Source organism: Haliaeetus leucocephalus, unplaced genomic scaffold (genome assembly GCF_000737465.1).
Source record: "Haliaeetus leucocephalus isolate CR32 unplaced genomic scaffold, Haliaeetus_leucocephalus-4.0 Scaffold21, whole genome shotgun sequence".
NCBI lineage: Eukaryota > Metazoa > Chordata > Aves > Accipitriformes > Accipitridae > Haliaeetus > Haliaeetus leucocephalus.
This window is the reverse complement of record NW_010972457.1, coordinates 2,501,961-2,516,042: the sequence shown is the minus strand read 5'-3', so window position 1 is coordinate 2,516,042 and position 14,082 is coordinate 2,501,961. Positions and strand designations below refer to the sequence as shown.

At 37.9% G+C, this 14,082-nt stretch overlaps 1 protein-coding gene across 3 annotated transcripts in view; it reads right to left on the bottom strand.

The window, feature by feature from the left end:
• Positions 1-14,082, bottom strand: part of DCLK2 (doublecortin-like kinase 2) — a 99,522-nt gene that overhangs the window by 20,076 nt on the left and 65,364 nt on the right. For all 3 annotated transcript variants that reach the window (XM_010576149.1, XM_010576157.1, XM_010576165.1), the window contains 2 exons: positions 5,881-5,953; positions 4,796-4,904 (listed from right to left, as the gene is read on the bottom strand). In XM_010576149.1, the coding sequence (XP_010574451.1) occupies positions 4,796-4,904; positions 5,881-5,953 (182 nt within the window). The remainder of the gene's footprint in view (positions 1-4,795; positions 4,905-5,880; positions 5,954-14,082) is intronic.

The window sequence follows — 14,082 nt, the reverse complement described above, 5'->3', positions numbered from 1 at the left end:
AAATTCACGGAACCGACTTGATTTTGTTTTTTGTTTTCTCAGCAGCATTTGTACCTTCTGTTTCCCTGACTACCACAACCTAGCTCACTTTGTGTATTAATCCCAGGCTCCAGCTGCAGTTCATTCTTCTGTGACCTGGCACAATTCTCTGTCACTTCTCTAATGTAACATGCAAAATTTGTCTTGAGCCTTCCGCTTAGTTTTGTTCAACTGGTAGGCTTTAAAGATAAAATCATACACATTTATGTGTAAGTGAGCAGAAGAAAGAATGATACCCTAGTGGAAAAATTCAGTAGGATTCAGCAGCTAAAAACCTATAGTTAATTACGGACTAGTCTAAAATCCCACAGAATTTATTAGGCACTAATTTTAACCTTTTGTATTTCATTCATTCTTTACTTTTTTTTAGTATTCTATAGAATTCTATAGCAGTCATCTAAAGTCCCATGACTTTTAAGAGGGTGGTTATATACAAAGTAAAAAGGATTACTGTTTTCAGTAAATACTCTCACAGAAAGGAGCTCTTATTTGCATTTTGTCTCCAAGAAGGGGAGAAAATGAGAGAAAAAAGCAACACAAATGAATTATCTTTTTTTTTATCAAAGAAGACATTACTACTTATATTAATGATTAATTAAAAATCACAAGAAAATGGCATAAGACCCTGTTGCTACTATTTTGTGTTGTGTCAGTACCTACAGACTCCATTTGCATCAGAAGACCACTGGCATGTATGGTAAAAAACACTGGAGGCAGTTAAAAAAGCAAAAGTCAGGAATGTTTTTAAACTTCCAGGTTAATTTTCACTATACTTTTGGCATTAGATATAACTAGTCAAAATTAGTACCCTACAAAAAAAGGAACTGAATTAATGATGTCTCGCATTCCATTTATCCATTAGTGAAAAAATGCAGTAGAGAATCTCTGCTCTGAAAGTGCAGCTGTATCCGCGAGGTTGTCATAGTTACAACCTGATCTGGTCTTTAGATAGAAGTGTTATCTAAACGGTATCTGTGAAATGCCATTTCTTATTCTCTTATATTATAGACCGGATGCAAAATCTACTACGAATACAGTGTGTACACTGATTCAGAATCACAATTTATGAGTTATACTAAGTTAAGTGCATTGTCTGAAAGCCTGCAACAACTGATCTGCAAAACCCACTTGGTAAACCTTTCGTACTTATGCTATGTAGAAAGAGGAGTTAACATTCACAAAGCCAATTCATCAACCAACTTCAAATCCCTCTTGCAAATGTCCCTTACTACAGCACCCTAGAAAAAACCCTGGATATCATCCACATAATTTGTGTGCTACTACCACTGCCTATCATACATGAGTATTGTCTGACAGGTTTCTGGTACTCTTCTGTCTAGCTGTCAGTGTCCATCTGTTGACTCATGTCTTCATATAAAGACATATAGGCACCCTTTACCCAAAGAGACCATCTTATTCTTTTTGTAGAACAGCTGGTATAATAGGATCCTGGCTCCGCAACTAAGGCTTCTAAGCACAACATGATTAGAAATGAAGTATAATAATTAATAGGAATTAAAAGACAAGCATTTATAGTCGGCATCTCCTCTCTCATTGTTATTATTAGCAACTATTGTTGTATATTTATTTTATATAAAATTCATTTAATAATACTTCACTAAACATAAAGATTGGATCACATACAAAACTAGATTTTTAAGTTTAATTTTGCTTTTTTTTTTTTTTAAATAATTGGAAGGTTGTTTTTCTAGTCCAGTTCCCTCATTCCAAAAAGCACAGATGACATTCTGAAACCCAAGTGACTTAGCAGCCGTTGTCCCATATTCAGCAGAACTTAAGTGATTTCCAAAATGCACGGTCGATACTCCTGAAAATAATAAATTATGTTATCTTATGCTTTCAACCTGTTATTTTTCATGAATGTTGTTCACTCTATAGATAACAAAGGATCTGTGGCCAGTTTCAGGACGCATGGCAAAACACTGAAGCACCATTCATTTGGTGCCTGTGCCAAAACCTTGGGTTTTTAAACCAGGGAAGAGCCTTTGAGAGACAAGGTATGCTGAGGCCTGACGGGATCCATCTGTCCTGATGGGGAAAACGCATCTCTGGGCAAAAGCTGGTGGGGCTGATCAAGAGAGCTTTAAACTAGAATTGATGGGGGAAGGAGATACCAACAGGATTGCAGTAGGTAAGCTAAGGGTTGGCATGGCATTGCCTGAGGATGGCAATGCTAGTGGGAACATTTACACTGCTCCTGGGAGCACGGAGAGCTCAGGAGCGTATCTGAAATGCTTGTACGCCAATGTACACAGTACGAGAAACAAACAGGAAGTGTTGGTCAGCTCTCAGAGCTACAATGTCATTGGTATTAGTAAGACTTGGTGGAATGAGTCCCACAGCTGGGTGCTGGGATGGAGGGCTACAGGCTGTCCAGGAGGGATAGGCAGGGCAGGTGAGGTGGAGGTGTTGTACTGTATGTAAGGGAGAGGTTTGATTGTACAGCCCTTGCAGTTAGTGATGATGTAGTTGACAGCCTCTGGGTGAGGATTAGGGGGACATGTCAAAAAGGTGATTATCCTGCTGTATTCAGCATTGGTGCAGCCTCACCTTGAGTACTGCGTGCAGTTCTGGGCCCCACCATTTAAGAAGGATGTGAAGGTGCTTGAATGCTTCCAGAGGAAGGCAACAAAGCTGGAAGGCATGTCCTGTGAGGAGCGACTAAGGACTCTGGGCTTGTCTAGTTTGGAGAAAAGGAGGCTGACAGGTGACCTTATTGCTCTCTACAGCTTCCTGAGGAGGGGAAGTGGAGAGGGAGCTGCTGATCTCTTCTCCCTGGGATCCAGTGACAGGACACGTGGGAATGGTTCAAAGCTGCATCAGGGGAGGTTTAGACTGGACATTAGGAAACATTTCTTTACTGAGAGGGTGGTCAAACACTGGAACAGGCTTCCTAAAGAGGGGGTCAATGCCCCAAGCCTGTCAGTGTTTAAGAGGCATTTGTACAATGCCCTTAATAACATACTTTAACTTTTGGTCAGCCCTGAAGTGGTAAGGCAGTTGGACTAGATGATCATTGTAGGTCCCTTCCAACTGAAATATTCTATTCTATATAGTTTGACTCAAGCCTTTTATGTGTAGCTTCTTGCCAAATGAAATGGACAGAAATCCAGTTGCAACTCAGCTGGCTATATTGTCTTCTCACAGTTTTTGTAACAGACCTGCAGTCTTTAAACCAGTAGGGACATGATTACACACTGATGTAATGCTTGTCAGGAACCAGAGTTTGTTGGCAGAAACTGTTCAAAAAGAAATAAAAAAAAAAATCAAGACCTTGGAGTCTAGATGTTAACACTGATGAGAAGCATTATCTTAAACCTGCACATGCAACGGGAGCTTTTTTGGAGTAGTAATTGTAGCATAGTGAGATCACATTTAGTCATTTTTTTCTTTATCAGCAAGCACTGTACTCAGCTAATATCTCTAAGAGCTGCCACCTCAGTCTTTATTCCTTACTCTATAAACCTTGCATGCTTGTACATCACTTTCTCAAAAAAGTATTAAAAATAACAATTGTCATGTGCTGCTATAAACCAGAAGGGCATATTAGACATTGTGTTACATACCACTTGCCAATATTATTCTCAGTAATGGAGAGAAATAATGCAGATACAGTATGAAGAAACAATTCTCTTGAGAAAAAGCAATAATGGCTGCAGAAAGTTATGGATTGTAAGATCCATTCACCTATATTTCAGTAGAGGAGGCCCCAGGTTCAGCCTCAGTACCCAACCCTTTTTGTCCATTTGGATGACTCAGCAAAAGTATCTGTGCATCTATGATCTGCTAAGACTGGAATGAGATGTTTCCATTCATAATTATCTTTCTTTTCATTTAAATAAAACCAGCAGATGAGGACCAAATAATAGAAACTGTTTCTGTAACCTTTATGGTTTTCACAGGCATTTGCTGTATTTGCGTACAAGTTGGAGATTCCTCATAATATTTAAGAAGCTGACATAACTCTGAGATTGATGAAGACAGCAGACGGTGGTTCTAAAAAATACACTAAGAAAGTGACAGTCAAATCATCTGTTATGTTTGCACTAGCAGCAAAGTGTGACACAAAGCTTGCAGAGGAAGGGCAGTAACACAGCACAGGTCTGTAAAGGTATCCTGTCTACCCCATGGCAAATAAGGCCCAAGAGTATTTCAGAGTCTGGAATATTGAAAGGTTGATTTGAAAAGTCTCTGGCTGCTCACCACACTACCTCACAGAAGAAGCAAGCACTGGGGAGTCAGCAGCACAGGCTAGCAGCCACCAACTGCATGCCTTTAAGAATACTTTGCCCACAGTATACTGAAAGCTGTGAAAAATCATTTAAGCAGCAGGCAGTAGGGATACTACAGCAGCAGAATTGCTGAGGCAGAAGGGGGGGGTGCCTCAAAGACTGTTGAGATGCCACATACAGTTTCCTGCCATCCACAACAGTCTGTTGTGTGAGGGGGTTTCTGAAGATCTGTGGGATTTCCTTAAGAGCCTCCATTAGAAGGTGATACCTCCTTTAGTTTTTGGGATAAGAAGACATGTTCCTCTGCTGGTCTCATATCTCTTTGCTGGAATAATACATAGGAAGCTCTGTGTGTTTTGCTATGCCTAGTTCTCCTGAAGTGTAGGCATATCTTTGCAACTGCTCTATGCTTTCATCTCATCACATTTTCTGTGAAATTATCCTAATGCACAGGGCTTTATCCAGTAAAATAAACAGCAGTACTGAACAGTTTACTTGCTCACCGTTCTACGCACTCCTTTACAACAGCAAAATTGCCATCACCAATCACCTTCCCCACTTTATACTTCTCAAGAATGGTAGATGACCCTGAGCACTTGTTTCCATTCACACCTGCAAAAAAGGAAGGTCAATGATTCAAGCTGAAGAGAAGCGTCAGCAGGATGTAATAAATCCCCAGTGGGTTCCACAGATACAGAACAGTCACAAATGCAAAACAAAACTTAAAAGTAAGCTGTTTTCTTCACAGCTTATTCCTTTGTTTTTATCTCAAACCAAGAAAGAACAAACTAAGACTAATCAGAGTTGTTTGACCTTTTAACACACAAATCAAATATTACTATGTTTTTGTGCGGACATATTCTAAAAGTAATGAATGCAATTAGAAGTCCTTAGCCTAAATATTTTGTGAACTCAAAATACTTTTTTTGAAGTATCTTTTTGCATACTCAAAGCAAAAATGCAAATAAGATTCATCTACAATGCATGTAAAAGAACCAAAAGTTTTATCTATCTGCTGAATTCCTTCAAGTTCCCTTAGCTGTTGCTGAAACATCCAAAATGCAAATAAGTTTGATAACTGCTTATTTCAGTATTTTTAAATTTAAAAATTGATTCTAAAATGAAATTCTAAAATAATAAAAAAACCAACATTGCTTTAAAGAGATAAGGAATGAAAGGTTAAGTTTAGCTAAGGTCAGTTGATGGGCTAGTGGTTCTACCTGAAGCACAATGTGCTGTTTTGAGGAGGGCTCCACTTTCAATCCAGCCACAAACACATTTCTGGTGATATTCTGCAGGTTGTGTTCAAAATCACTCAAATTCCTAATAGTGACTATTGAAGAGCAGGGTCCACTAATATGCTACCACTTGACGAAAAAAAAAAAGAACAAAATTTATTTCCTAGCTTTACTGCCTTGATGTAGAAAACGCAATAACAATTTTTCCAAAATAAGGTTGTCGACAAGGTATCAAACATCTCAGAACAAAAACCGATTTGGAGTCATCAGAAACCACCTAAAGGTGCTAAACCAACTGTTACCTACAACAAAATTATTGCAATGATTGTTAGCAATTATCGGTGTCCTACCTTCAGGACTCTGGCAATGGATTGATTCAGGTACACCATTCACATTGGAAGAAGATCCACCATGTGGAGGTATCTATGGAAGTACATAAGAACTTAGTATTTCTGATGGTAAGTAATCACAAGAAGGAGCCAGACAAAAAAACCCACCCTAAAAACACCTATACAGAGTCAGTTTACTTTTCTACTCCCATCTTATTTTTATTCTTGCTTTCTCACAGTTCATCATTGTAATACATCATTGACACTTGCACCAGTTTAAGATTCAGCCCTGATATTCCTATTTAAATAAGCAGTTGAACAGATTTCAGTAAACAGCAAAGGAAATTGCCTCCAGCTGCACCAAGTTCCATCTAAACACTATAGAGCCAGTGTGTGTGGAGGCAATGTTCCCTCCTCCTTCTACACAAGATCATTACAATACACTCTGAGTACATTTTCACATAAACCAGAGACAGCCATCTCCAGACAACTATTCAGTGGCCAGTGCAGCTAGCGCATGCTCTCATGCTGTAGTCTAACACATCTCCTCATAGCTGGCACTGTCTGAGGTTTCCCTAAGTGAACTCTGTCAATACATGCTCTCTTTAGATGAGCGCTGAAGCATGCTAGGAAGGTAATGTAGAAATGCTTGCATGGCCCTACTTGTTTTCATTTAAAGAAGAGACTCTTGGCATAGGTGGCCGGGTACATCTACAATAGTCAGATTTGCTAGGTAATCTAGAGGTCTATCTTTTAGGTTATTATGGATGTGATGATTTATGACATCTACAAGCATTTCAAGTTAGATGTCTGATACGCATCCAGACATAGATCCTGGTTTAGTAACTGCGACACTGTGTGAAAAACAAGTATCTAAATGACTATGAACGATGAAAGATAAAGAAAACTACTTTTGCTGCACTAACAACTTGTTACTCGATCTGAATCTTCACAATTCTACCTAAAGTCATCCTGTCATACTGCTCAGGGACATACACAACAATCAATTATTCTTTTTTAAAGGGGTAGAAGCATAGGAATGAATGCCATAAAATAGTAAAACGTACTGGATGTGTTCTATGCACCACTGTTCTATAAGCTGGCCCATTACAGTTAAGTATAAGGATGCTCTATGAAATTAAAACATATTTTTGATCATTCCCCCTCCTCTATATAACATTTCTTGCTGTTCTGTGAAGTTCCATATCTTGTTTTCTTCATGGGCTATTATAGTAATTCTCACCACTCACCACAAAAAGGATTAAAATGCTTCTCTGCCATAAGCTCAGTGTCTGTTGAAATGGCTTTGCATGACACCAGGAATGCAAATGCAGCATTTTCCGTTTTAGCTGACATTGTCTGGTTACACTGCTGAATATTTTAAATCATTAACACTATTGTCAGTGAAAGAACTGAACTGACAGATAGGGATATTGTCTAAAGGCTCATGAAATGCTAATGAATGCTCAAGTTTCTAGTGGCAGCTGAGCTGCCAAATCAGCTAAAGGTACAGTAACTAGAAGCTGTACAACTTAATTTTGCAGAGCCTCTAAAACAATGATGTTTACAAGCATTTGGCATAGAAGTAGTGTCAGACAGCAACCAGTCAGCTACTGCTCTGTTCCTTGCTAATAACTTAAAACCAGGCTATGTTAATGCTGCTGTCTTTCTGAGTTATCTATTTATTTAACAAGGATCAGGAACAAGGACATTTGGGTTAAATGACATTTGTGCAAAATCATGAGTCAGTCTCTTAACCAGTCGGTCACATTTTCTTCAAGCATGAAGCATAGATAACAGAACAGATCACTGCAAAGTATTAGTCATCAGCCAAAAATATTAGTAATCTATTTTGGGTTTTCAGTGAGTGGCAATACATGGGAATATCTAGCCCACATTTCCAACTTCCTTCATCCTTGTAATCAGGTCAGAGGATGACTGGGCACATTCCTTCTTACCACAGTATTTACAAGAAGGAAGCTAACAGCAACACGAAAAAAAGCTAAAAGGAATAAAAGGAAAAAAAAAATCTAATGCTGCTGTTGTGGCTGAAATGCTAGATCAGAATCTGAAATGGCAGGTTTAACCTTAGCTCTGCCACTAATTTGCCTCACAGCTCTAGATATGAGGGCAAACTCACCCTACAGCAAACATTGCCTTTAATTTGGATGCTGTAGGTCTGTGTCTCAGTTCGTCAGGAGCAAAATCAGTCTAGCCTTTCCCTACTGTGTCAGAGCACAGTAGAAATAAACTCTTAAGATGTCTGCGAGGTGCTTGACTAGCCAGAAAAGGTGGGGAGGAGGTAGGAATTCACAATAAGCGACACAGAATAAAGTGATTTTTATTATTAAAGTAATTTTCTAATCATTTAACTACCCAATAACATGTAATATTTAGAATATCTTGTACTGCTGGTATCCTAATAGCTTCAGGTATTTTGAAGGTGAAGTAAAGATTTTGGATGTGCGAGTAGACTTCACTGGTTCACTAGCCATTCCTGAAGTAGCAAGGAGAAAAGGATGCATGTTGCTTTGATACTACAGTAGTGAATATGGATGGCATCTACAACCACACTGCAGATTAGGTTTTGCAACAATTCCTCCTCCTGTATCCTAGTCCACACAGCACTACTGCCCTCTTCCAACACTGTTCCCCTTAGACATGATAAATTCAGAGTGTGCAGGTCTTAAATCCACTCTCTCACACATACATGCAAGTCCTAGAAAACTCAGACCTGAGGCAGAATTTGATTTTTTGTTTTTAAAAGCTCACAGAGTAATTTAGAGCAGCAATGGCTATCCAGCCCTTCGAATAAAACAATCACCTCAGAATGTGGATGCTACTGGCCAAGAACAGCCTAGACCAACAGTTACTCCTGTTGTATTTAAACATTATGCAATACAGAATATAACAATTATTGCTTTTACTTCCCTCAAGTTGTCTCTCTGCAGGTAATTTGTGTTTTAACAACTCATCCAGAGCCAAATGCACAATACAACATAGTTGTTAGAGATACTGAGAATATCTTGGTGAACACAGAGTTCTCAAAACTAGTTGCATATCATTTTATAGATTAATTAAAGATACTGTAAAAAGTTACAAAAGGTACTGAGCTGGAAAAAAAAACCTGCCCAACTGTTTCATTTTCTTCACATGCTGAACTATTTTCTGTGGTAGAACCATTTTTCCAGGTTCACAAAAATATCTAAACACATTTATCTATGTTTTATACTATTTTGTATTATTTTATGGGGACTGACTGTGACTTAAGTCACCAGGTTTATCAACATGACACGTGGTTTTGTGAGTAACACTCACATTAGATCTGTCATATCCATAAGCTTAAAACACCTACTTAGTACCCAACGTGCTTATTACACCTCAACATAATAACTAAATAACAGGTATTTAGCATTCTTACTTTCACCCCTACTAATATTCAACCCATTAAAAACTCCATTTTATACTTTGCACTGTAGGATTATTTTTTTTTTTTTTCCTATCTGAAGTATCCAATGCACAATGTGCCAGACAGCTGCATCCTGCCAGATACTGTGTGTATCAGGTTTTCTACTTTTAAGTTAAAGATAAGAAATTGAAAGCACAACCCCCCGCCCAACAAACCAAGCCCACCCACTAAACAAAAAAGATAAAAGCCTTTAAACCATCATAGAGTCCAAGAGCATGAACTGAAATGGGTATGCAAATGTAAGGTGATGTATAAGTAGCAGGGAGGGACTGGCCCAAGATTCCCTTAAAATCTGGATCAGAGTGTAAATCAGTGATTTGGGAATGAAAAAGCAGCAGCTTGACAGTCATTTTAATCAAGCTACATCTACTGGTCCAGTAGCAAAGATTTTTAATAAATCTTTTGAGTCAAAATGCTATCATATACCTGAAAAAAATGTAAACATAGTGCTTGTATGTAAAATAGAAACGTGCAGGGATATAAGAAAGTAATCCCAGATAACTACACACCTGGTAGGATTTTTTTTTTTTTGTCTCATGAGAGTGTGAGGAAGGATCCACAGATATAAACCCATATTCTCTTGAAGTGGAATGATACCTTAGTTGACAAACCTTTGCACTCAGGATTAGATTAATTGCCCGTGACACAAATGTTTGTGGAAACATTTGGGGCTTTTTTTCATATTGAAGGAAATACCTAACTTCTTGGCAGCTATATGAGATGGTGCCTTCTAGAGCACCTATCTAAAGGTTTCCTTTGTCTGTCCTTCTTGCCTGTCTGGATAGAAATGAAGGACCTTTGCCATCAGGTTGCTAGGCATACAAAGGTCCTGCGTACACTGTCCTGTACACATATATGCAAGTGCTTCTTTGACTTCAGATCTCCTATGGTTGCTCAATGTCTTCATAGTACACCTAAGACACACTAAATGTGCTGCCCTTGGTCTTCAGCACATTCATAATGTGCTCAAGAGACTCTGAACTGCATGATACACATGTACATGTACGTACGCACACCCACACCCTTGTGGCTGGAAAATTCCAGACAGAAATATGGGACCCCTACACCAACGCTATTGTTACTATTTTAAGCCTGTAATATGCTCAAAGTGCATCTAGCCAAACTTAGAAAAAGTATGTCTAATGTTGTTAACTTTTCCTTGAGTTCTGATCTGGCATTGCTGTGGTAATGTTTCATCTGAAGGCTAAGAAGAGAATGTAAACTCTCATACCTTTAGAAAAACTCCATGAAATTCTCAAAGAAGCTTTCTCTGTCTTTATGAAAACATTCAAATTGGTGATGAATCTAACTGTAGACTGTGAATATTTTAGTGAAATTGTGAATTAACTGTTTGCAGAAGTATTCTCTGAAATCTGGGGACACTCATATAGTGTCACTGTAATTCATCCTGAAAGGCTGCAGTAAGAAAGGGCTAAAAGATACTCCAAACATAAATGAAATGTTATTTATATAATCAGTGTTTCCAGTGAGATGTTATTAGTATTTATTATTATAATGCTTAATAGTAACATAATCTGTAAAACAGAAACACTGCTAGTAACCCAACTATACTGAGAAGCTACCTGTAACAATACAATAGCCAATTAGAATGTAGTGATTTTGCTACTGTTAATTTGAGCATACATGGTCATGCATTTTGTTGCACTGCTCTGGAAACACTGAAGAACCACATAAAGATTTACCCTTTTTCTAAAGAAACTTTGAATTGCATCACATTATGTAAAGCATTTAGCAAACTGATGACAATGGTGAATGGACTCAATACTTAAGTGCAATACCTCAGTTTCCCTACCAGCACAAATTAGCCAACTCTTTATCCACTGTATGAGCAAGAAAGGCAGCAGTTAAAGACTTTCTCTAAGAACTGCTATTGCACCTGTGTCACTAGGTTGGCTAATTGCATGTAAATAATCATAACATTTAACTGCTAACAGAAGCACGTGTACAAAACTGAAGAGATTAAAACCTTGATTAAGATAGGCACTAATCCTTCAAATCACTTAAGCACATGTTTAACTTTAAGTACGTTAACATCTTCATTGAAGTAAAAGGGACTACTCAAAAGCTTAAAGTTAAGCAAGTACTTAAGTTATTTGTTGGATCACGTTTTAATGCCCTTTCACTTTGGTCATTTGGTCAATCAATTGAAAAAGTAATACTGAGACAAATTCAAACACAATGCTATTTAGCATAATTGGGATTCTAAGAAAGGCCTCAGCAGTAAAGCTTCTTTATTTGTACAATTTTATTTTCTTTTTAAAAAGATGACAAGACTTTGTGGTACTTAATTTCAAGAGGGGACAATAAAACACATGCAAGTAAGCATAAGGAAGTTATGACACCACTTTCCAAAATCTCATATTTAATCTAGACTCTGGATGATTTTTATGGTACAAAGTGAGCATAGTAACAGATGTACTGGAAGAGCTAAGAGTCAAAGTACCCCTAGCAGCATTGCATGTCTGGGTATCTATAAATGCACATTTAGAACCAAAGAAAAAGGTTAAACCTTTCAATTGTCACCTGCCTACAAAACAGCAAAAGGACTCCTCTCGTCAGTTGTCCTGTGCCACCTAATGCACTATTACCATTATTTCTTATTCCATGCACTAGTTTTAATCTCTATGGAAAAGTCAGTAGAAAAACAAGAAACACAGCACATTTGCTCAAAAAAGAATATCATACAAAGCAGTCATTTACTTCATGCCCATACTTGTTAACTTTTATATCTAAATCTTTACCTTGAAACAAACCCTCTGCAAAGTGAAATGCTTAGTTACGGGCTAAAATTGAGACGTTAAAAATAAACAACTTTAATAAGAATACAGAGTAGCATGCAATTGGGTGCATGGTATCCATATTTGCCACTTACTGAAATAAAGGCATTTATTTGGGGTTGTGGGAAAATTCTGTAGTGTTTACTATTATTAAGCCATAGCATAAACTCCTTACTTGAATATAATCTCAGACTCCAGTACAGTTTTTTTAAAACACTTCTGCAAGATTGGGATGTTGGACAGCAAACAGGCTTACTGTATGTACTGAACAATTAATAGCACAAGAGCACTCTGGTTGGAAGAGCTAAAAAGGACAGATGGAAAGCCCTTCTCCTTAGAGATAAGCTGTTCACAAGAAGTGTTTCCTGCAAGGAGTTTTCTGTGCCTGAGCACACCACTTCTGCTTATAAAGTGTTGTAAAGCAGAAGGAATCCTTGGGGACTGAAGAGACTTCACTATAAAGGAAAAGTGGCATTCGGAGAATATGATGTAAGACTCAGTGTCTGACACTGAGGAAAAAACTGGTGTTGCAATCACTATCTTTTGCAAGTTTACTGCCTTGATGACTAGCATTATCACTTAAGCTCTACGTTGATCGTCAAACTTAGAAAAGCTTAGCCAGCTTCTAACCTGTAGTCAAATATTTTATTTTGCTCTGGCTTTCCAACAAACACAGTTTTTAAAGTACAGTTCATGTGCAGCTGCTCTGATGGTCTGCTCTTTACAGGAAATAGAAACATCAACCCTGACTTTTTCCCTTTTCCTGCTGCCCCAAGCTCATATAAAATCATTATTAAGTATTGCTGTTTTGTGCTCTACAAAAATAAACATATGACTTCCACACAACAAATCTGCCAAAATATTGCATTTCCAAAGCTAGAAAACTCAGAGATATACTTTATTCTTTCACTGTCTGCCATACTATTTACATCTACATTTTCATTCAGCTGTAGTCATGGCACCTTCTTTATACAAGTGCAGGAAGCCAGACTGCTTGTCTGCTCAGCGATGCAGTCTTAGCAACATGGAATTATTTAACAATAGGGGAAAAACAGTAATCTCAGAATTGGTCCCTGCTTTCCCTCTGTTTTCCTCATCAGACCGGCCAAGATCAATCCTATAAAAATAATAACAGGTTTCTTAAAAGAATCTGGTTTTGCATAAAACCATGCCTCCCTGTTACTGGTTTTATGTTGATACTTCACCAAAACAGTCATTACTATTAGAACATAATCAAGAAAAAAGAGTGACTGGACAGTGTACTTCATCCTTTTGGACTTTATTCTGAAATTCACCAGATAACTTTCCCTATCTTTAGTCTCAGGAGCACAGCTGGGATCCTCCTACTGAACAGATGCATCCTAATAGGATAAAAAAAGAGGTACTCACTACCTCAGTAACACATCAGGTCTGAGATGATTAATGTGTTTTTGCTGTTTTCTTTGGTCATATAGGGATGAATTATCTGACACGAAAACCCATTAGTATCTAGCATCAATTAAATTCCAAAATGAAAAAGCACAACAGCCTACTTCAGTGAAATTGACAGTTAGGGGAAAGAGGACATGTCCACTTTACTGAAAATTGCTTGTTACTATCAGAATTATCTCTATCTTAATGGAGCTTTAATCAGCTAAAAGCAGACAGGACAGCATGGGAAAAAAAAATGAACCAAATTATCTAGTTTCTAAACTTGTAATTTCATTAAAGAAAGACAAAAGAGCATTTGTTAAATATAGTGCAGACCAGCTGAGAACCTCAAGTCCAATGATTTTGGTGTCCTCTACTGCAAGTTCTATAGCAGAACTGTCCAGACAAATTTTAAGACACATAGTTCTAATTTTCAGTGTCAGAACTATTACTGCTCTTGCAAATGCTTTACAGGGGAAAGGCCAACCTATGTTGCTTTGGACAAAGAGAAGTTATGGGATGGTACAGCTCAACAACATAAAGGCA